Below are 24,805 nucleotides of genomic sequence, written 5' to 3'. Positions count from 1 at the left end.
AGAAAGACCATCCGAAACCCGATCTCGGAATTTCTGTTCGCAGCCTCTTAGGCAGGCCGGGGACGGGGCTGAAATAGCCCAGGTCGGCCTGGACGGGCCTCGCCTTCCAAGAGTCTGCGCTGATTGGCGGCGGTGGGATCTCGAGGAGCCAATCAGAAGTCAGGACTCTCGGTCCCGGACGAGGGGCGGACCCAGGAGCTGTGAGTCAGGCGAGACCTCCGATGTAGAGCGCAAGACTGCGGCTAGAGTCCCTGGCTGCTGGAGAGCGGGAGTCACCTCAGGACCTCGGGTCGTTGCGGGTGAGCTGGGTGGGGAAAGCAGAGACGAACCCCAGAACCCTCTGGGAGGCTGGCGCAGAGAGCAGGGAGGCTTGCTGCAAGTCGGGCCAGGAGTCATGAGCCTCGGGCTTCTCCCGTCCTTGATCCACGTCAGACTCGCTGCGTAGGTGATGCGCAAGTCACCTTCCTCCCTGGATCGCACCTGTAACCCAGAAGGGCTGGGTTGAGATCCCAGAATTGGGGCGAGGGACCCGAGAAGCCATCTGGTCCAACCCTGCCAGACCTGTGTGGAGACCCTGACAGAGGGGAGGTACGGCGCCTGGCACTCACGGCCAGGTGTCTGGTGGGAACAATTTCTAGGGCTCAACTGGACCTCACTAACGTAATAACGCTCTGAACTTGTGCGTCCTCCTCCTCCCTTATTTTCCTGACTCTTCTGCAGCCCGCTCGCCCACCACTCTTTCCCTCTCACCCAGAAGGAAGACACTCACAGCACCCGTTGTTGTTGTCTGAAAGACTACAAATTCTAGTTTCCCTGCCTGTTTCCTGATCCCCTTTGAGGGTAAACGGCCCCATAAGCCTATTGAGTAAAGGCAACCCTCCTTTCGTTAGTTCCTCTGATATTTAATAAGACTCTGGGCTAGAGTCTGGGCTGGGGATACGGAGATTTACTGGGTATAATCCTTGCTCTCCAACCTTGGAAGGACATAGAAAGAATTGCAGGTCAAGAAGGGCAATTTGGAAGACATGCTAAGGTAGAATTTACTAGACTTGGTAACACTTTGAGAGTGAGGGAGGGGAATCAAGAATGACTCCTGTTTCTTTTCTGGCATACTTTACACAAAGTGCAGAGTTTAAGGTCCAGCTCCCCTGGTTGTAGGACAAAGGTTTCGAGATTCTGGCATAAGCCCTGGAGTTGGAAAACATTTGCTTGCTGAGTGCTTTCTCAGAAGCCAAGTGAAACACTGTTGGCAGGAAATACAGATCAACTACCTACAGGATTTGAGGTCCTTTCTTTGCCCCCTCCACCCATACAAAAGACATTTGGTTAAGACTGACATCTCTTAACATATTTCCCTGTATTTACTTACTTACAGCAGCTGACTTGATCTGTGTCATTAGTTCCATAATTTGAAGTCTTTGTAGACAGAGAAAAAAAGGCAAATTTAAGCTCAAAAAGAAAGAACTTTAGAAAGAGAATGTTAGCACTAGAAGGGATTTTTAGGAATGACCTAGTCCAACTCCCTTTTAGAGGAGATGTGAATAGTCCAAAATTTCAGAGGCTAGGTATAAAATATGTTTTATTTCTCCCAGCAGAGCAACTCTTTTCTTCATTTAAAAAAAAATTGTGGTAAAATACACTTAACCAGCACAACTTTTTCTTACACCAGGCTGTCTTTTGATGGCTAGAGCTGCCAACATTGCTTTACATTGCTTTAGAAAACAAGGACGCTTCATGTAGAGGCTTAACAAACCCCATTCAAGAATGTTATAGAAACATTTTCTAGACTGGAAGGCAGATTGGCCTTCACTAACTGCCTCTAAGGGTCCTTCCAACTTTAAGTATTTATAATTCATATCAAATTCAGAATTATCCTGACAACTTTAATGCTTTAGGATTTGAAAAATTACTCCAGGATTTCATCTTGAATTTAAAGCTTTAGTTCATATTACATTCTGAATATGGGCCTTACACCTGTTTATAAATCTCCAGAAGGAATGTTAAAATCCCATGTGAAGTCTTAAGCCCATATACAATGTGACGGGATATATTGGTTCCCAGAAGTTTCAGGTGCAAAGATGGTTTCAAACCCCATTTAGACTTTGTCACATGTCTTTAGTAAACAAAATCTGAACGACTTAATTTGCTTCTGAAAGCAAATGCACTGGTCAGAAAGCAGACATGAGAAGCAATTGGCAAGAATGCAATAACTATAACAGGTGGTGGAAACCTACAGTGGCACAAGGGGCTATGCAAGTTTAGAGGCAGGAGGAATCACTTAGGTTAGGAGGATCAGGCAAGGAGGGATGGGGAGGGGACTGGCATTTGGGGTTTATACTCTTATCACTTGAGTCATCAGGCTATAGTCTTGGGGCTGAGTCAGGGAGGGGGTCATATAGGAGAGCCCTAGTGTACCTCCCTGTATTTTATCCCTTTCCCTTCACTGGAATAAGTTGGACTTTGGCTGTCATAGATCTGAAGTGATTAGACATTAACAGGCATATGCTCTGATTTGGGGAGCTGTGAGAAAGTCCTAAGACCCACCCCACCACCTGTCCTAGCCAGTCTCTCACAAAGCCTTTTTTTTTTTAAGGTAAAATTTATAGACAGTGACATTCACAGATCTTACTCTGACCTAAGTTTTAAGCTAAGTTTTGACAAATGTTTACACCCATGTAACCAAAGCCTAGTCAAGATACAGAACATTTGCCTCCCAGAAAGTTGTTCCCTCATGCCACCTTCTTGCCAGAAGCAACAGCTGTTCTGATTTCTATCAACAAGAGCTGTTTATGAGATTCTTTTTATATAACATTACATCCTTTGAACAGCAATCTAAATTGCACCCTAAAATGCAACCCATCCCCAAGATGTTATTAATTATTTACAATTTACTATGAAGGAAGGATTGGAATAAAACTATTTTGGGAAAAGAGGGAAGCGAGATTGCAAGGATCTTAAATATTTGGGTCCTAAAGGATATTCAGAAGCCTTACATTGCCATATATATATATATATATATATATATATATATATATATATATATATATATATATATACACTCAGAAAATATGCCAAGTATGTGCAGCAGAGGGTGGCATTATCAAGGGGAAGAAAACAGTCTCCCCCATCCTATATATCCAACTCATATTTACTAACTCAATTCAAATCCATCTTCTCAAGAATATCCTTAGGCTGTAGTAATTTCTGTCTCCCCTGAATTTCTACCACAGTTTTTGTAGATATTAATTTCATAGGTCATAAACTCAGAAGCACCTTTACTTTTTGTAAGCAACCTTAATTTTTATTTTAAGCCCCTATTCTGCTTAACAGTAGAAATTTTATTCTTTACAATTTAAGGTAAACTCAGTCACTTCAGTGATAATTCAGTCATTTCAGGTTTATACTCAATTCAGTGTTTTCTTTGGCATTCTATCAGTTTATCACTTACTGCCTTATAACTTGTTTTGAACAGCTTTTATGTTTTTTTATTATTTGGGATATCTGTGACTCTGAGTTGACTTTTCAGAGCCCTCTAAGTGCAGTTCCTGTCTCCCACAGCACTTCACGTGATGCTTTGCACATCAGTACACCCTTCAAAGTATGTGCAATAAGCTAGATGATGACCTTTATAATTTAACACAGAAAAGTAAGATCACTGTATTTGAATTTATATTTTAAACCAAAACTGATGGTAATATAGTCCAAAGTACATAATTATGGATTAGGAGTCTAGAGTGCTGAGTTCTCACTGTAACTTTATATATAACTTTGGGCAAGACACTTAACCTCTCAGGACCTAACTTCCCCCTTTAAATGAAGTTCATGGTACTGGGAGGGGTGGAGGAATTGGTGATACCAAGGTGCTTTCCTGGTCTTCATTCTGTCCCTGGAAACATACCTTTTGCTTGTGAAGTGAGTTTAGAAATCATTTATGGTACAGGAATTTTCATTCACTGCTTTTTTATCTCATACACTCATTTGATTTTTTTAACTTTATGAGTGAAAATTCATAATCAAGAGAAGTATAGAATCAGTACTGGGAAACATTATTGGTCTGTCTTAAGAAAAATATTTTAAATAAGTATATTCATTATATGTCCCCTTTCTAGTTTATTTGTTTGGGTTTTTTTTTTTCCTTAGAAATAATGTCAACTGGAGATGGTCAGCAATCACAGGCTCTTACCAAACCCACTTTCAGTGAGGTACAAGCCTCTGCATTAGTGGAATCGGTATTTGGATTAAAAGTTTCCAAGATCCAGCCACTTCCTAGCTATGATGACCAAAACTTTCATGTATGCATTTCAAGAACCAAAGACACTACAGATGGCCCAAACGAGTATGTCCTCAAAATAAGCAACAGCGAGTCAAGCAAAACTCCAGACCTGATTGAAGTGCAGAGTCACATCATCATATTTCTGAGAGCGGCTGGATTTCCAACGGCCTCCGTGTGTCGTACTAAAGGAGACAACATAACCTCTCTCATGTCAGTAGGTACGAGACTACCACTGGTCGTCACCTGTCCATGTGCATTACTGCATTTTGGCTACAAGTAGAAATATCAAGAACAGGTACGTCATTCCAAGTGTAGACAGGGTTACTTTTTCAGCAGTTGGGAGAAGCCACAGCATCACCCAAGTAGAGACTGGGGCGGATCTGATGGATGAACAACTAAGGGGACATGTGAAAACTAAGGGAACTTTTATTTTTAATTAGGAAAATAATTAAATATTTTTATTCATCAGATCAGCTGTATATTTCAGTGCTGTGATCTTGTAGAAAGAACACAGAATCAGGAATTTTAGATCCCAGCTCTGTAATTACTGTACATGTGACCTTGGGTGCACAACTTAAATTCTTAAGGAACCCTCATCTGTGAAACTTGGTTCCTCTCAATTCTAAATGCTAAGATGTATCTTTTTTTTTTTAAAGGTGTATCTAATAGAGTTCTCCAAGCAGCAGTTTGTCCCTAAAGAAGCCTGTGATTCTGAAACACTCATTTCTTTATCATACCTTCCTCGATTTTAAATTTATAAAAAATGTTTTTTAGGCCTTCACTTACCAGAGCTGGTGATTTATGTTTAGAGCTAGGCCAGCAGACTTGGGGCCACAGTTATGTTAGTATGTAAATGGCTGGTCCCAATGTTCTAATGTCTGTCTGTTGTACCTGCTTGCTTGATCCATTCGGCCCTGCTTCACAGAATCCTGCTGACTTGTCCTAGGTTAGCGTGTTTTTTCTCTTGTTCTGTATTATTCTTTGCAATAGTAATTGGAAAGGCAGAATAGCTTCTACTCTTTTTTTTTTTTTTCAAGAATAATTGACAGGATATATACTTCCATCCATCTAGATAGCGGCTCTGAAATCAAAAGTTACTTGGTGAGGCTGCTGACTTATCTCCCAGGAAGACCTATAGCTGAGATTCCCATCAGCCCCCAGCTATTATATGAAATTGGAAGGGTAGCTGCCAAATTGGATAAAACACTGGAGGTAAGATTTGAGGTTTTATTTTGCTTATAAGAATTTTTTATTTGTTGGTTTTGATTTATTTTATTTTAAATACACCTAGGGTCAGACTCTCTTTTTACATGGCGCCTCTTAACATGTGTTAGGAAGGAAATAGTGTAGTAGATGCATACATTTTATGACAGTAAAAGATTTCTTTCTGCCCAGGTCTGTACTTTACTAGTGTATTAGCAAGATTACCTACATCTTTAGAAATCCATGGTATTCTTTATGCTGCTCACTGAAAACAGTCTGCATTCACAAATTAAATCCTGAAGTTTTCATCCAGATAAGACGTAGCCAGACCTCTATATGAAGCAATAGCTGTGTTACAAATGGATTGAAATGACTTGTGTTAAGGATGTTGTGGTCCTATAGAAATGGTACCTTGTTTGACAAATATTTTTCCAGACCTACCGAAACATCTTCATTTAATCAACAAATGTTCACTAAGTACCTCTTCTATGGCAGGCACTGCGGGGAAGGTAAAGACTCCTCTGTCGTAGAGGAGTGTGCTCCAGGGGGACAGATAGACACTTTCTTGAAAAAGCAAACCACAGTTTGTATGAGTAAAACACTTCCAATTACTCACTAAATCCTAGCCAGTCTACCTCTCAAATGTCTCTACAGTCCATCTTCTTCTTTCCATTCCTGCCTTGACTATCCCTCCCTGCATTCAGGTGTTTTTCTCCTTCAATGTATTCTTTATACCAGTTCAGAGTTACTTTTTAAAATTACAGATCTGACTATGTCAGTTCTATAGTTAAAACCTTTCGGTGGCCTCTCACTGACTTCAAAGTAAAGGCCAAGGTCCTCCGCATTCCTTTCAGACAAGGCACTGTGTGGCCTCATCCCTGCCTCTCCCCTGCTCAGTCTCATTGTCCGTGTCTCCCCTTTCATGATTCTCTTACCACCAGAATAGAACTTCCCGTCATTCCCTGAATGTGCCTTTCTGTTTCATGCATCTGCGCCTTTGCATATGCCATCTTCTCAACCAGTAATACCTTTTCCCCTGCTCTGCAAAATTCCTACTTATCCTTCAACACACAGCTCAGGCACCACCTCCTCTGTGAAATCTTCCCTGGACCCTTCTTTCTCTTCCCAGGCTGTACGAAGAGGATCACTTCCTTCTCTTTGCTTCATCGGAACTTGTACATCTTGTCAACCCATATGATTCTGTGGGTTGACTGGCCTCTCTGCTCTTCTTGGTGTTAATTGGGGTCACTCATGCAGCTATATTCAGCTGGGAGTTCAGCTGCAGTGCTTCAGATCCTCTCCATGTGTCCTCTTCTCTTCACCTGGTGTCTCATCCTCCAGGATGGCCTTGAGCATCCTTACAACACAGCTGCTGGCTTCCAAGAGAGAGTGCCAAGAGGACAAGCCCCAGTGTACAAATGCTTATCAAGCCTCTGCTTGAATCATGCTAGCTCATATTCCATTGGCCAAAACAAGTGACATGTCTAATCCCAAAGTCAACTGGGAGAAGCTGCACAAGGGCATGCACACCAGGAGGCATTATTCATAGGGAGCCATGAGGGTAACAGTCTATCATGTATGATGTTGTAATTTTGTTGCTTGTGCTTCCTGTTACATATGCTACATAAGAAGAAATGACCTTCTTAAGAAATTGGTCTACATCTTAATTACTCGTCTTTTATCCTTCATGTCTAGCAATGTCAAACACATAGTAGGTATTCAAGGAGGGCTTCATAAAAAAATATTTTTAACTAAAAAAAAAACTTTTGAGCTAGTTCTTAAAAGTTTCAAATCCATCAGTCAGTCAGAGAAAAGGAGGAAGGGTGCTCAGTGAAAGGAAAGAGCATGAAAAAATCATGGCAGTACAATGACTATGTTCTAGAACCTCTGAATAATTCACTGTGGCTGGAGTATAGGGGTTAAACCTGAGAGAGACAGGGGATAAAGTTGAAAACATAAGGTGGAGTCAGATTATAAAATATGTTATCATATATGACACTAAGGAGTTTGAATTTTGTCTTATTTGCTTGCTCAGCAGGGAGACTTGGAGGGTTTTTAAACAGGAAAAAAAAATTCTAATTTATAGCCCTCTGAGGGCCAATATGATAGGTAGATTGGCAGAAAGCCAGAATGGAGGCAGGGAATGCATCTAGGAAGCTAATGCAGTAATCAGGAAAAAGCTGATTGAGGGCTTGAACCAAGAAAAGGTTCAAGATACATTTAAGAGACAGAGCCAACCAAATTTGGTGACTGATTTAATGTTAAGGGTGTGAGAGAGGAAAGGACTGAGCAGGACATGGACTGTAGCCTGGGTCTGCTGGGACACAACTCCATTCTAAAGTAGGCAGGGCTCTCCTCTGGTAGCAATCAAGTGGTTGCCTCCACAGCCTGGAACAAAGGACCAGAGGGAGGGGAAGGGGGAAAATATCAGAGATGGGGTCTAGAAAGTGTTGAGATCTGTGGAAGCTGAGGCTTCCTGCCGTACAGGAAAGCAGATCAGCCTCTACGCATTTAACATGTGCTCCATTAGTACCCGGTGGGATCAGCCTGCCTGCTCCCACTCCCGGATTCTGTCCAGAATTTTTTTTCCTATCTGGTTGGTGCTTTAAAGAAAAGAGTAAGGTAGAGCCTTAAGGAGAGTTAAGTGAGAGATGAGACAGGGCTGAGAACACTTTAACAATAAGCTTTAGGAGATTTTTTTAATTCTCTCTACCTTCATAGACTTGATATTTATAGTCTTCTGGGAACGAGGGAAAAATTCTTTGCTACTTTATAGTAGAAGTGTATTTCTTGTAGGCAGCATATACATGATCTTACTTTTTTGTCCAATCTGATAATCTGTGACCTCCAGTTGGGATGTTTAGACCATTTACATTTAATATGATTTTTTATATGGTTAGGTTTAAGCCTATCATCTTGTTATTTGTTTTCTATTTGTCACATCTATTCTTTATTCTCGAATTTGCTTTTTTTTCTGCCTTCTTTTGGTTCGTGTATTTTTTGTGATTTCATTTAATCTCCTTTGTTGGCTTATAGCTATAACTCTGTTTATTTTAGTGGTTACTTTAGGGTTTATAGAATACATCTTTAACATCACAGTCTATCTTCAAGTTATATCACTTCATGTATGGTATATGCACCTGACATAGTATACTTCTGTTTCTTCCTTCCTGTCCTTATTGTATTGTTGTCATACCTTTTACTTATACATTGTTATTATTTTTGTTTAAACTTTCAGTTATCTTCTAAAGAGATTTAATTAGGAAAAAATGATATATTTGCCTATATGGTTACCTTTTCCAGTGCTCTTCATACTTTTTGTAGATCCATATTATTTCCTTCTACCTAAAGGACTTCCTTTAATATTTCTTGCAGTGTGGGGCTGCTGGTAATGAATTTTTTCAGCTTTCTTATGTCTTTGTTTCACCTTCATTTTTGAAAGATATTTTCATTGGACATAAACTTCTAGGTTGACTGTCTTTTCCAACGTGCTTTAAACACATTGCACTACTTTCTTCTCCTGCATTGTTTCTGACAAGAAATCTGCTGTCAGATGGTTCCTCTAAACGTAATATGTCCTCTGTGTGTGTGTGTGTGTGTGTGTGTGTGTGTGTGTGTGTCCTTAAGATTTTCTCTATCTCTACTTTTGAGCAATTTGATCATGATGTGTCTTGGTATAGTTTTGGTCACGTTTCTTGTGATTGGTGTTCATTGAGCTTCCTTGAATGGATGCAGTTGAAGAAGTTTGGTGCTTTTGTGTCTTGCTTTCAATACTTGCTGGGTGGGACCAGGGCTGGGTTTAGTCTAGGGACAATTATTTCCCGCTATTAATGCAAGACCCTTCTGAGTTCTCTACCCAATGTCCCATGAACTATGAGTATGATTGGTGGGAACAGGCGCTATTTCTGACCCTGTGTATCCAAGTACTATTCCCTCTAATCCTTTCAGGTGGTTCTTTCCCCAGCATTGAGTAGCTTCCTCATACTCATACACTGATCTGCCAGATTCTCAAAGGGAACATTCTGCAGATCTCTAGAGTGCTCTCTCTCTCTCTGTAGCAACCTGTTTTCTGGTCATCTATCCTGCAAACTCTAGCAGCTTTGGTCTTCCTAGATGCTCTGCCTCCTCAACTCAGAGAGTTCCCTGGGCTCTGCCTGGGTCTTCCCTCCCTGCACTTCCACCTCTATCAAGGCCAAAATCGGAAACAAACTCACCTCGTTTGTTCTCCATCTCTCAGGGATCCCTGTCCTTCACTGCCTGATGTCTAGTAACTTTAAAATTATTGTTTTATATATTTTGTCCAGTGTTGTAACTATTTCAACCAGGAGGGTAAACCCTGTTACTCCCTCTTGGCCAGAAACTGAAATCTATATTATACTCAAAATATTTAGTATTTATTTACCTTTTTATCCCCAAATAGAAATAACTCTCTTTTCTGATTAAAAGTCCTTTCAGTGACTCATTAAAGAAAGTCAGATAAACATACAAAAAAATTTAAAGTTAATAGTAATCCCATCACCCCAAAATGAGTCACTAAACTATACATTCTGTGAGTCCGAGACCACACTATCCCATAGTTAGTGCTCAGTAAATGTTTGTCAATTGAAAGACTTTTCTCTATGTTGACAATAATTACCATTTCACCTTGCACTCTATTTGTTTATTCAATAGATATTTACTGAGGGTTTGGTTAGTAAATGTTTAAGCATTTCTGTCGTAATAGTTTTCAATTAATTTGGGGCAAATCCATTTGTGGACATCCATTAAAAACATCAATTTCTGAACATTAATATAATTTGGATTGAGGTAGCCTCTCCTAATTAAGTGTACATTTAGGAAATTTTCTTCATATATTACTTTTATTTAGAAAGACCTTTGAACGGATTGGAAGGCTCAGGAAAGTCTCTCTACCATCCTCAGAATCCAATCTACAAAATGAGCTGTTGAGATGAGTGTCTGTTACAGAGGACTTCTTTATTACTGATCTTTCCTTCTACACTACCTGTGGCCTTTATTAATATGCCCGTTGCCATTGAGGTTTCAACTTTTGCTGCTAAATTCTGAAATGGAAAATACAGTTCTCAGGGGGAGATAGCACCACATTGTTGCTGACAGTGAGTTCTGCTGTGTAGTTAACCATCTGCCGCTCTGCTGTGCAACTTATCTTAAGTTGTCTCTCAGGGGACAGGGGAGTTATAGAGGAAACCAAGAGAAGCATTCCTCACTAGGTATTATAATGCATTTTATCATGCTTTATTCCCATTGTTCATCCCCTCACCTAACCTCCCCCCATGCCTTTGCAGGTGGTAAGTTTTTAATTTCTTTATAAGCACTAGGAACCACGGAGTCTGCACAAGATACCACACAGGTGCAGAATTTTAATCCCAGGGGTGTGGCAGAGGCTGTGACTGCTCTGCTGGGGATGTGGCTGGGCCATTGAAGCTTCCAGTGGCTGGGCAGGCCTGGGGGACCCAGAGTCCAAGGAGCCCAGAGTCCAACGCAGTTCTGGTTGTTGCCAGAATTGAGTGTTCACAAGTGAAGGGACCAACTGATCTGTACTGGAATTTGGTTGCTGCTTGGTTCACAAATGGGCTGGAGGTCAATCTTAGGAGATTCATTTAAGTATAAGAAAGAAGAAAATATAGGGTGGGCTTATGAGTATGAGTGTGGTCAGAGCTTCATAGCAGAGAAAACAAGGTGCTTGAGAAATGGGAATTGGTGTGAGAGGTAGAGTGAGGAAGCTGAAAAGAGGTAGGCTTAGATAGGCTAATAAAGGGTAATGATTAACGTATCAGAAACTCAGGTTGGTGTGCTAAGGAGCCAAAGGATGGAAAGGCCAGAGAAGCCAGGCACATAAGCTGCAAGGTTCACATTCAATAAACATTTATTTAGAACCTATTATGTATGAAATCTTTATTTCATGTCTTAGTTTATCAACAGATGACTATGAGGTTGGTATTTTTTAAATTTTATTTTTTTGAAGTATAGTTGATTTACAATGTTGTATTAATTTCTGCTGTATAATAATGTGATTCAGTTATACTTGTGTGTATATATATATTCTTTTTCATATTCTTTTCCATTATGGTTTATTACAGGATATTGAATATAGTTCCCTGTGCTATACAGTGGGACCTTGCTGTTTATCTGTCCTGTATATAATAGTTTGCATCTGCTAATCCCAAACTCCCAGTCCTTCCCTCCCCCACCCCCCCTTCGCCTTGGCAACCACAAGTCTGTCCTCTCTATCTGTGAGTCTGTTAATGTTTCATAGATAAGTTCACTTGTGTCATATTTTAGATTCACATGTAAGTAATACCGTATGGTATTTGTCTTTCTCTTTCTGACTTACTTCACTTAATATGATAATATCTAGGTCCATTCATGTTGCTGCAAATGGCATTATTTCATTCTTATTATGGCTGAGTAATATTCCATTGTATACATGTATCACATCTTCTTTATCCATTCATCTGTTGATGGACATTTAAGTTACTTCCTAGGTTGGCTTTAGGTTGCATTTAGGTTGGCTATTGTAAATAGTGCTGCTATGAACAAAGGGGTGTATGTATCTTTTCAAATTATAGTTTTGTCTGGGTATATGACCCGGAGTGGGATTGCTAGATCATATGGCAACTCTAGTTTTTTGAGGAACCTCCATGCTGTTTTCCATAGTGGCTACACCAATTTACATTCCCTGTGAGGTTTGTATTGATACCTGATCTTACTGTTAAGGAAACTAAGATCTGAGATATTAAGTGATAAAGCCAGTTGAAATCCAGATCTGTCTGATTCCAAGTCCAGATCCCAAGTATTTATTCTTCCCACTACTCCATACCAGAGTGGGATGCACGGGGTAACAGTGCTACCATTTTAGAAACTGACTCGGAGCCTTCCCTGAATGGACAGTTGCTCCATTGCAAACCCAACAAGAGTGTTATATTTTTCCTTCTTTAAAAATAAAAGTAATATATGCACATGGTAAAAATATCAGTACTGAAGCAGTACTGAAAGGTGTAAAATGAACCTTTTTTCTCTCTACCATCATTTTCATTGTTAGTTCCTTTCCAGTCCTACTCCCCAGAAGTCACAACTCCTAACTATTTTCAGTGCTTTCTATGTAGAGTATTTTTGTGATCCACAGTGACATTTAACACAGCAGATGGTCAGGAGATTCAAAACCATGTCATGTGAGGAACAACTGAAGGAACTAGAAAGGTTTACTCTACAGAAGAGACTGAGGGGCAGAAGTGCTGTCTTCAGGTATCAGGAGGACAGTCATGTGGGAGAGAACTAATCCTGTTCCTGTGGCCCCAGAGGTCACAGTTGGAACCCATTGCATAGACACTATGGGAGAGGCAGATTTTAGCTCTGCAAAAGAGAGAACACAGAGCCATCTCAATAAGGGTAAAAAGTACCTCCTGCAGGACGTATTCAAACAGAGGCTACATGACCACTTAGCAAGGACATGATAATGGTAACAGGAGCATCAGGGGGAGGTTTTCAAACTCCAGGTCATGAGAGTGGGTGTTAAAATCAATTTAGAGGAACATTTTTAAAGAAATAGAATAAAGTGAAAAATCTCAGAATACAGCACATGTAAGGTTGTAAGTATTGTTAACAGAAACATTTTTCCCCTAGGTGTGTGTTACCTGTATACCAGGTTGCAATGTAAAACATATTTCTTACTGCAAGTCATGGTCAAAAAAATTTGAAAGCTACTCCACTGGGTGGACACCAAGACCCCTTCAGGCACTCACTGTGTGAAAGAGGTCTGGACTGGAGTCTGCAGACCCGGGTCCTTCCTCAGCCCCATAGTGGCAACTCATCATCCTTCTCTGAACTTTTCTTCATTTGTGCAATGATGGTCAAAGTCATTTAGAACTTTAGATAGCGTGGTCAACATCTAAAGGCCTTTCCAATTCTAGAATTTTCTATGCTAAAAACATTCATTTATTCAACAGATATTGCTTGAGCAGTGCCTTCTTTGTGCCAGGCACTGTTCTAGATGTGGGGATACAGTAGTGAACAAAACAGGCCCAAAACAAGCTCCTGACCCTCATGGAGCTTACGTTCTAGCAAGGATAGCAAGGTAAGTAAGGGAATCATGGTGACTGTTAGACAGCATTTTGTGCCAAGTGCTTACAAAGAAAAAATAAGCAGAGAGGAGGGATATGAAATATTGGAGAGAGGGTTGAAATTTTAGATGGAGTGGTCAAGGAGTCCTCCCCCAGAAGTTGATGTTTGAGTAAAGACCTGGTAGAAACGAGGGCATTAGCCATACGGATTCCTGGGGTCCCCAGGAGGAGGAAACAGCAAACGTAAAAGGGTGGGAACGTGCCTGGCATGTTCCTTGAACGGCAGGGAGGCCAGTGTCAGTGTGGTTAGAGGAGAGTGAAAAAAAGTTGTTGAAGATGAAGTCAGAGAGGGAGCAGGGGGCCCAGTGCAGAGTTCTTTAGAGCTGCCTCCATTCCTTTGGTAGGCCACAGATAGTGACACCTGTCTTTGCCCAGTTGTGAGGATCGGGGAAGATGGGAATGTGTTCTCAAAACTATGAGATCCTCTAGAAATATGATGTTATTACCACTTTGTGGATTAAGGTAAATGGAGCAAGTCAGTGACCATGAGAGAATGCCAGCTCTTTCCCTAAGGCACACCCAGCCCACCCTTTGGAGGGTGCGGACCTCTCCATAGTGGTTGTGCTGTTAAGAGTCTAAGAGGTTCTTTGCTTTTGATTTAGAAATTCCATCACCCAAAGTTAAGTAGTCTTCATCGGGAGAACTTCATCTGGAATCTGAAAAATGTTCCTCTTTTGGAGAAATACCTGTATGCCTTGGGCCAGAATCGGAATCGAGAGATGGTTGAACAGGTTGTTCAGCTGTTCAAGGATGAAGTAATGACCAAATTAAGTCATTTTCGAGAATGTGAGTATTCCCCCCGTTCAAATCAGTATTTTTCTTGATTTTTAAATTGTCAAATTTCAAACCATCAGCAAAGTATGGAGGTACAACTTAGCTTTATCAAATCTTAAAACTTTGTCAGATTTGCTCCTGTTGCTTTTAAAGAATAATACTTTCACTTCCCTTAAAATTGCTACATTTGAAGCCCCCTCTAAACTTTACATGATTCTACCTCTCCTCTCCCTACTAAATTTGCATACATGTTTAATATTACTACATATGTAGTAATTCATAAATTATATTTATGAATTCATAAATTATATGTATTCATAAATTACCTACAGTAGTATTTTGCATGCTTTCAAACTTTAGATAAATGGCATCACACTGTATATTATCATTCTACAACCTGCTTTTTTATTCAACATTGTTTTTCAGATTGATCCATTTAATATGTGTAGTTCTAGTTCATTTAGTTGGTTAGCTTTAAACTGCTGCATAATATTCCATTGTGTGTGTGTGTGTGTGTGTGTGTTCCATAATTTATTTTAATGTAATATTTTTGGGTCTATCCTCTTGTTAATGGAATTTTAGTTGGTTCCTTTTTTTTTTTTCTGTATAAATGATGCTGCAATGAGCATGCTAGGGCATAACTCCTTATGCACATGCACAACAATTTTTTTTTTTTTAACTTTTTGGGTTTATTTATTTATTTATTTATTTATTTATTTATTTATTTATGGCTGTGTTGGGTCTTTGTTTCTGTGCGAGGGCTTTCTCTAGTTGCGGCAAGTGGGGGCCACTCTTCATCGTGGTGCACGGGCCTCTCACCATCGCGGCCTCTCTTGTTGCGGAGCACAGGCTCCAGACGCGCAGGCTCAGTAATTGTGCCTCACGGGCCTAGTTGCTCCGTGGCATGTGGGATCTTCCCAGACCAGGGCTCGAACCCATGTCCCCTGCATTGGCAGGCAGATTCTCAACCACTGCGCCACCAGGGAAGCCCAACAATTTCTTTAGTGTGTAACAAACCTTCTGACCCAGAATGAAGTACTAGTCAAAAGGCAAGGAACTGAGGAGGCATTTCTAGCAAAGCCAAGGATAGGCTTTGCACATCCTTTTTGTCCTCTGTTTTCTGTAATAGTCAGCTTAGGCTGCCATTAAAAAAACACAAACGACTGGGTGGCTTAAACAACAGAAATGTGTTTCTCATAGCTCTGGAGACTAGATGTCTGAGATCAGGGTGCCAGCATGGTCAGGTTCTAGTAAGGACTCTCTTCTCTCTGTGTCCTCCTCACATGGTGGAGAGAGAGCCAGCAAGCTGTCCAGTATCTCTTCTCATGAAGATACTAATCCCATCATGAAGGCCCCACCCTCAGGACCTCCCCTAAACCTAATTATTTCCCAAAGGCCTCATCTCCCAATACCATTGCACTGAGGGTTAGGGCTTCAACATATGATTTGCAGGAAACTCAGTGTGGGGGTGTGAGCGGGCACAGTTCAGTCCAATAGCACTTACTTTGTGTAAACACAATATGGTTAAAAAAAAAAAAAAAAGGAGTTGATTTTTTTCCCCCTCAAACCTGTTTCCCCCTCCCAGTCATCTTCATCCCGTTAAAATAGTACCCACCATTCGCTTAGTTTATCTGACCAAAAACTTACAAGTCATCAGCTTGACTTTGTTCTTTCTCCCACACTTCACATCCAGTCAAATTCTCTCAGTTCTAACTTCAAAGAATACCCTACTTCTAACCCTGTTCCCCACATTTACTACTACCACTTGGTCCAAAATACCATCATTTCTCAAATGGATTATTGCTGTAGCCTCCTAACTGGTCTCCCTGTCCCATCTGCCTCCCTGCAGTATATATTCACTTGTGTCTTCCCTTTTTTTTTTTTTTCTTAATATTACTTCTGTAAGATTATCCACGTTGTTGCATGTGGCTATAGCTTATTTTAACTTTTATTACTGTAGAGTATGCGATTCATAAATATACCACACTTTAGCTATTCTACTCTTCAAAGATATTTGAGTTCTTTCCAGTTTTGGTCTGTTAAGAACAGTGCTCTGTGAATATTCTTGTGTCTCTTGGTATACATGTTCATGAGTTCTTTGGGTATATGACTTCATGAGCTCAGGGGTAGGATTGCTAAGTCATAGTTCATGTGCATTTTCAGCTTCAGAGATAATGCCAAACAAGGTGGCATTATTAATGCCAAGGTGGTTGTATGACTTTGTACCACTACTAGCAGAGAATAAAATTTATATTCCTCTACAACCTTGGTACTATCAGACTTTAATTTTTGCCAATCTGATGTGTGTGTAATGGTTGCTTATTGTGGTTTTAATATACATTTCCCAATTATTGGCCATTTGGATATATTCTTTTGTGAAGTGCCTTTTCAAGTCTTTTGCTTGTTTTTCTATTGGGATTTTTTTCTCATTGATTTTAGAAGTTCAAAATATTTTCTGGATACAAGCCCCTGGTTGGTTATATGTGTTACAGATATCTTGTTCCATTCTGTGGCTTGTCTTTTCACTCTCTTCATGATATGTTTTGATGAATAATCCTTAATTTATTGGTTTCAAATATATCAATCTCTTACCTCAAGGTTAGTGTTTTCTGAAAAAAATTTTCCCTACCTGTGGTCATGAGATATTACCCTATATTATCTTCCTAAAGTTTTAGTTTTTTGCCTTTCATAATAGGCCTATAATCCATCTGGAATTTATTTTTATATATGGTGTGAATTTTTCTTATGGCTGATAAATTTTCTCACCAACATTTATTGAAAAGCCATGTTTTTCCTTTTGTTTTCCAGTACTACCTCTGTTGTAAATCAAATATGTCTTTGGACTCTATTTTACTCTATTGGTCTATTTGTCAGTCTCTGCACCCATACCACACTGTGTATCAGCTAGGCTAGGTCATGCTGCAGTAACAAATAACCCCCAAATTCTTGTGGACTATAATAACAAAGGTTTAGTTCCAACTCAAGCTGCAGGTCTATCATGGATTGACTAGGGCTCTGTGTTTTCTCACTTTGGGATTTAGACTGATGGAACTTTCACCAACTGGAATGTTGCTATGGGGAAAGAAAATGTAGTAAATTGTACACTGGATCTTAAAGCTTCTGCCCTGAAGTGATATCATTTCTGTTCATATGTAAGTGACCAAAAAAAGCTGCATGGCTGCATACAGCTTTTGGGGAAGCAGGGAATTGCAACCCAGCATGTTCCTAGAAGGAAGATAACTGGAATATTTTTGAGCATCCCTAAAGATTACCGTAGTATCTTAATTTCTTTAACTTTTAAAGTCTTCATATCTGGTAGAACATGTCCTCCCACCTTCTTGTTCTTCTATAAGAGGGTCTTGAGTATTTTTGGTCCTTTACATTTCCATATCAATTTTGGAATCAGCATGTCATGTTTAAAGACAAATTTTGTTGAGATTTTGGCTAGATTTTGGCTAGAATTGAATCTATATACACATTTGGAGAAAATGGGTATATATATTTATATTATAAGATTGAGTAAGATAATCCGTGGACATTGGTCTACCTCTCCATTGATATAGATCAATAAAAGATATATATGATGAAATTTTTGATTATCCTTTTACTGTTGACTTCTACTGTAATTGCATTATGGTCAGAGAACATATTTTGTATCAGTGCTGTCGAGTAGAATTTTCTTCAATGATGGAAATGTTCTGTATTTGTGATGTCTAACACACTAGCTTTTGTGTGGCTACTGAGCACTTGAATGACTAGTGCAACTAAGGAATTGGATTTTTTATTTTATTTAATCTTAATGAATTTAAATGGTAACTTATGGCAAGTGGCTATTATGTGGGACAGAGCAGCTCTATATGAGTTCATTACTCTGAAATTTGTTAAGATTTACTTTATAATGAAGCATTTGGTAATTTTTTAAAAATGTTCCCTGTGTGCTAAAAAGAATTTATTCAGTAGATGCTGGGTACAGAGTTATGTATATGTCCAGTAGGTCAAATTTGTTAATCATGTTGTTTAAGTTTTCTATACTATTGAGTTATCTTTTTGTCTGCTTGTTCTAATAATTATTAAGAAAAGTATATTTAAAATCTCCCAGTCTGATTGTGGATTGTCTATTTTTATTTGTATTTCTGTCAAATTTTGCTTTATATATTTCAAGGCAACATGCATATAAAATTTGAATTGTTGTCTTACTAGGAAATTGTATCTTTTATCAATATAAAGTAGCCTTCTTTATCTCTGCCATTGTTTTCTGCCTTAATGTCTACTCCATCTGACATTATATAGCTATCCCATCATATTTTGTTCTCTTGATTTTTTCTCTTTTCCATTTTTTCTTTTCCTTTTCCCCCTTCTTTTGAGTGAATTGTTTTTGTGCTAATTATTTTTGCCTTTTTTTTTTCTCTCTCTCCAGCAGTTTGAAAATTATATACTCTCTATTCTTTGAATGATTACCTTAGGAATTCTAACATGCGACTTTAACTTATCAAAGTCTGATATTATTCAAGACAATACAAGGACCTTAAAATACTTTCATTCCATTTATCTCTTTCCTGACTCATATGCTGCTGTTTTAGTAAACTTTAATTCTATATTTTTACCACAAAAGACATTATTATTTTTGTTTTAGAGTCTAGTTTATTTAGATTTACTTATTTGTTCCCTTTTAATCTTCCAGCACCCCAAACCTTCTGTCTGGAGTTATTTTATTCCTGCCTGAAATACAACCTTCTGAATTTCCTTTAATGCAGTTCTCTAATGGTGAACTCTCTCTGATTTTGTCTGAAAATGTTTTTTATTTTGTCTTCATTCCTGAAGATTTTCACAGCCTATAGAATTTTAGATTTCATGGGTTTAGAATTTTAGAATTCCACTGTCTTCTAGCTTCCATTGCTGCTGAGAGGCCAGCTGTCAGTCTGTTGCTTTTGTCTTTTTCTCCTTTGGGATGCTTTTCAGATGTTTTCTTAAAATAATTTTCTTTCTTGATCTACTCAGGTTTCTCAAATCTGTGTGTGGACATGGTCTTTCATCATTTATGGAAAATTCTTGCCTCTGCACCTTTCTCTCTTTCTTCTCCTTTTGAGACTCCAATTAAGCTCATGTTAGACCTTCTCACTGAATCCTCTATGTATATTACCTTCTCGTGTGTGTGTGTGTGTGTGTGTGTGTGTGTGTGTGTGTGTGTGTGTGTGTGTTAATCTTTTTCTCTGCCCGTGCTGCATTTTCGACAATTTTCTAGTTTATCGATTCTCTCTTTAGCTATGTCTAAACTCTTAAACCCAACCATTGTGTTTTTAATTTTTTCATTGTGTTTTTCAGTTTTAGAAGTTCTTCTTGATTATTTTTCTAGAGTAACTGCCTTGTGGCCAGAGAACATACTCTATATCAGCACACAGGGAAATAAGGTACCATGAGCAAGAACAAGAAACTGACTATAGACACTGAACCAAAGACTTCAGTAACTACAATGATCAGGCACAGAATATAGTCACACAGCAGCCTGGTTTGGCATTTGGTTTCAAGGCTATATTTTGTCCTTCTGCCTCTTTGGACCTGCAGTAGTCTAAACAATGGGTTGTAGCAGATTTTGTCATCCTTTTAAGAGTTGGGAAGCCCTCATCACTGCCTCCAGCTTCATGTGGTGAGTCTGTTTCCCAACCAGCAGGTAGCATTTTAAGTTCCTTCTCCCAAAGGGGGAAAGCACACTGCTGATCTGGAACACAATAGACCAACCTGTGGCTTTATTCCTGCTCACTGCCCTGCTTGTGCTTGGCATTTCTATTCTGTTTTTAGTGTATAAATCTATCTTTGTTTTGAGGCTGGCTGTATATTTATTGTTTTCTCTTTTTACTTTTATCATTGCTATGTATATTGGGGTTATCAAAGAATGAATTCAGTCTGCCATCTGGATCAGAACTCTTTCTTTTCTTTTGTTAATTCTCAAATTCAACAAATTTTGTCATTTTATTCCAAGCATTAAGTCGCTGTATCATTTCTTAATAGGCCATTAGACATGTGAAGAGAAGCAACAAAATGAGAGAGGTTCTTGCATGTACAGATTGCATTAGTGAAGTAACATTTCATTGATTCTAAAACGCCATTTGACTGTACAAGATATCCAATTACTTTATGAACCTCTAGGAAGAAAAAATATTGCCAGTGAAACTATGACATGGCATCAATTGTATGATGAACCCCAACATCAGAAGCATGTAGTTTACAGTAATATTCATTGCTTTTACAGGCCACCAACTGTGCCATATCATTTAACATGAATTACACAATACTAACTCATATAGAAGAAATCAGCATTATATTTAGAAGCTAATATTGTGGACTTTAAATCATGTACTTATTATAAAGTACATGACTCACTGTTTCAGTAGGCATGGACATCCCCATCTCCTCCTAATCCTCACTCAGAGGTTTATTTATTTATTTATTTATTTATTTATTAAATACATTTATTTATTTATTTATTTTTGGCTGCGTTGGGTATTTGTTGCTGCATGCAGGCTTTCTCTAGTTGTGGTGAGCAGGGGCTACTCTTCGTTGCAGTGTGTGGGCTTCTCATTGCGGTGGCTTCTCTTGTTGTGGAGCACGAGCTCTAGGCGTGCAGGCTTCAGTAGTTGTGGCACAGGCTCAGTAGTTGTGGCGCACGGACTTAGTTGCTCCGTGGCATGTGGGATCTTCCTGGACCAGGGCTCGAACCCGTGTCCCCTGCATTGGCAGGCGGATTCTTAACCACTGCACCACCAGGGAAGTCCCCTCACTCAGTAGTTTAAATCAGTGCTTCTCAAACTATCCATGGTAAAAGTTTGGGTTTTTCTCCCAACCCACTGCAGCCTGATACATGGCCCTACTGTTCAAGATTAGTTCACGGCTCACACCACATATGACTTACCATGTACATTTGACAACACCCAAACTGGCCTATACTGTTAATGAGATAAGGCCCCTGTCATACTCTTTGATGAAAAATCACTATGAAATTATCTAAACAGTCTCAATTTCTGTTTTTATTTCATGCAGACTAATAACAGTTTGTGGGCCAGCACTAGCCACAGGCCCCCCACTTCAAGTGGTACTGACTTAAAATAACATCACCTTTTCCAGTAATCAAAAGACTGGGGACATTCGGAATTACCTTGTCATCAGAAATTTCTTTTAGAAATCCTAGGTTAAAATAAAGGCACATCTGGTTCATTCCAGGACTCTTTGCTTCTTATAATAATATGAATACACACACACACACACGTAGGTGTGTGTGTATGTGTGTGTATACAGTTATTTTCCCTTTACTTGGCTCATAGCCAAAATCAGGTGTTCACAATGACTACAGTCTCCATCTTCTGGCCTTGTATTGATGACAAGCAAAAGCAAAAAACAACCACCAAAATTAACTGCTTTTATCCTTTTCAGAGGAAATTATTTTATTTCAAGAAAAAGAGGGATTAGCTCTTTATCTCTGACTGCTTATCAAATTATCTGAATGTCCATACCTGAGGAAGAGAAAAGGAAAGAGAATGAACTAGGGTATTGAACAACTGTTTTTACTTGGCTTGATTTTTCTCCTTTCAGGTATCAATCATGGAGATCTTAACGACCATAACATTTTAATAGAGTCCAGCAAGTCAGCCTTTGGAGATGCTGTATATCAAGTGTCTGGGATTTTAGATTTTGATGACATGAGCTATGGCTACTATGTGTTTGAAGTGGCAATCACCATCATGTACATGATGATTGAAAGCAAGACTCCTATACAAGTAGGAGGTCATGTCCTTGCAGGGTTTGAAAGTGTAATCCCACTGACACCTGTGGAGAGGGGTGCTTTGTTTCTACTTGTATGCGGTCGTTTTTGTCAGTCACTTGTCTTAGCTGCACACTCTTGCCAGCTATACCCAGAGAACGAAGAGTATCTCATGATTACTGCAAAAACTGGGTGGAAGCACTTGCAGCAAATGTTTGACATGGGTCAGAAAGCTGTAGAAGAAATCTGGTTTGAAACTGCCAAGTCCTATGAATCTGGGATCTCCATGTGACCAGATAAAAATTCACACTAACTTGGGTAATTAAAAACCAATAGGACCAAATCTAATTCCATAAAGGGTTTCCCTGCATAGTTAAAGATGAATTGATGAAACATTGCAATGCACATGAAACCACTAAGGTCTTCTAGCAATTTCATGACCATTTTTTAAACCTAAGAAAGTACTACATGAACAAGCATGTCTTTCTATGGGTCTCACTTGCCTTGTGTATCAAATGTGTAGAGTGATATTCTGAATCAGATAATCTCTCAAGGTCTGTTGCAGCCCTGAGATCAATGATTTTTTTAAACTTTGAAAGGAATATATATGTATAGACATATTCACATATTTTAAATAAGTGGATGTAACACGCAGACCTAGTTAACATATCACCAACTCTATGAAGCCTTCTCCCATCTCTTTGTTGTCCAGAATCCCATTGTACCCTGTCTTCTGTATGGCACATCACTTGGTATCATGGATGATGGCTGTGTAGTCATCTAGCCTAAGAGCTATTTGAGGGCAAAAACTATGTAAAACTTTTTTTGTCTTTCATCCCTTCTTACACCCGGTATAGTGCCTTTCCCATGGTCTTTAAAAATATTTACAAAATTAATGTATCCTAGAAGAAAGGCTGGAGAAAATAAGGCACACATAATGCCTTAGGAGGAAACACAGATGGTATTCATAAGAGAAAGCTTTAACTTGTTTGAGAGAGCAGTTGAAACTGTAACTCCACAGATAGATGCCAGAACTCACTGGAACTTCAAGGAAGCAAATAACACACCCAGGCAAGGCCACTAACTCCTGAAGTACTGAAATAGTTTTCACATCGATACTAAGAAAGACCCTAAGCGGATATTTTTAAATTCTCTACAATTTATGTTTCTTTTCTTATGAATATGTAATATTGAAGAACATAGCTCACATGTACTTGACTTTAATCATACCACTGTATTTCCTTCACTGATTTCTCTTCATGTCCCCCTTAGTATGATATAGTAAATAGCTGTTTACTTCTTGTCATTTTAACCCTCCATTCTCTACAGATGACTCAAGTCTAGAACCCTGGCCATTCAAACACCTTCTCAGTAGTTATCTCTTTCAATATAAATGAGAACACATTGATTCTGTATCTCTCCATCTAATGACCTACCTATAGAGTTATCTATACTCCCCAAACTAGGTCTCTCTCTGAATTTTCTTGTATCATTCTTATATTCACCTTTAACTTCTCTGCACCTCAATTTCCTTATCTGTAAAGGTGAAGTAGTACCTATCTTATAGTGCCTGTAGTACCTCATAGAGTTAGTTGTGAGGATTTCTTAGAAATTAATGCAAAGTTCTTAGCACAGGGCTTGGCACATAGAAAAGACTTAATAAATACTTACTAAATGAATGAACCAGGTTACCCAAACCCAAAATATTGGAGAAGTTTTCTTTTTGCCTCTCTCATATCCAATCAGTGATCTGATTCTTAGGAATCAGAATTTTAGATCAGTAAACGATGATCAAATCCCTGTCCTTCCTGCCTTACTGTTTAACAATATATAATAAAAACAAATATTTATTGAGCACTAAGTATTTAAAAGAAAACTCTCTCTACTCTCACAACACTTCTGACGCTAAACATGTGGAGTTTTCCTTCGCATTAAACAATCCTGACACTAACTGTTTGGAGCTAGAGCAGACCCCCAGGTTAAGGGCTCAGTCCCACAAAACTGCCTCCACTTCAGATGCCAGCCTCAAGTCCTAGGTTGTACTTCTGACCAACTGGCTGTAAGTTGGGGGTTCCCATGACCCCCTCCTCAGGTTCTATAATTTGCAAGTACAGCCCAAAGAACTCGGGGAAATGCTTACTTATGTTTATTAGTTTATTTTAAGGGTATGATAATAAATGAACAGACAGAGGAAGAAATACATAAGGTGAGATCCAGAAGGGTCCTGAGCACAGAAGCTTCTGTCTCTGTGGCGTTGGGGGTGCACCATGCTCCTGGCATGTAGATCTGCTCACCAAGCCAGAAGCTCTTGAACCTCTTTGGTTAGGGCTTTTATGCTGGCTTCGGTTAATCAGATCATTGACCCCTGGTTGATCAAATCATCTCCCCTCCCCAGAAGGTGGGGGGTGAGGCTGAAGTTCCAGCCCTCTAGTCACTTGGTTGGTTCCTCTAATAATCAGCACCCATCCTCCAAGACTCACTTCATTAGCATAAATTCATGTGTAGCTGAAAGGGTCTTATTATGAATAAAAAAGACGCTCCTCTCTCCCCTACTGCTCAAGAAATTACAGGAGTTTTAGAAGCTTTGTGCCAGAACCGGGGACAAAGACCAAACATATATTTCATATTATATCACAGGACTTTACATGCATTATCTCATTTAAT

At 39.2% G+C, this 24,805-nt stretch overlaps 1 protein-coding gene across 3 annotated transcripts; it reads left to right on the top strand.

Moving 5' to 3' along the window:
• The first annotated feature begins 23 nt into the window (after positions 1 to 23).
• Positions 24 to 23,998, top strand: HYKK (hydroxylysine kinase). 3 transcript variants are annotated; one of them, XM_082387041.1, is made up of 5 exons: positions 24 to 299; positions 4,141 to 4,491; positions 5,346 to 5,485; positions 14,217 to 14,400; positions 21,973 to 23,998. In XM_082387041.1, the coding sequence occupies exons 2-5, from the start codon at positions 4,146 to 4,148 to the stop codon at positions 22,431 to 22,433; spliced, it is 1,131 nt and encodes a 376-aa protein (XP_082243167.1). In that variant the 5' UTR covers positions 24 to 299; positions 4,141 to 4,145; the 3' UTR covers positions 22,434 to 23,998. The 3 variants fall into 3 exon arrangements, with proteins under 3 accessions (XP_082243167.1, XP_082243169.1, XP_082243168.1); XM_082387043.1 differs by lacking the exon at positions 21,973 to 23,998 and adding an exon at positions 17,430 to 21,889 and having other exon boundaries at positions 25 to 299; XM_082387042.1 differs by lacking the exon at positions 24 to 299 and having other exon boundaries at positions 4,430 to 4,568.
• The last annotated feature ends 807 nt before the right edge of the window (positions 23,999 to 24,805 follow it).

The sequence above is a fragment of the Balaenoptera borealis genome (assembly GCF_965194805.1).
Source record: "Balaenoptera borealis genome assembly, chromosome: 3".
Classification (NCBI taxonomy): Eukaryota; Metazoa; Chordata; class Mammalia; order Artiodactyla; family Balaenopteridae; genus Balaenoptera; species Balaenoptera borealis.
This window is presented reverse-complemented; position numbering and strand designations above follow the sequence as displayed.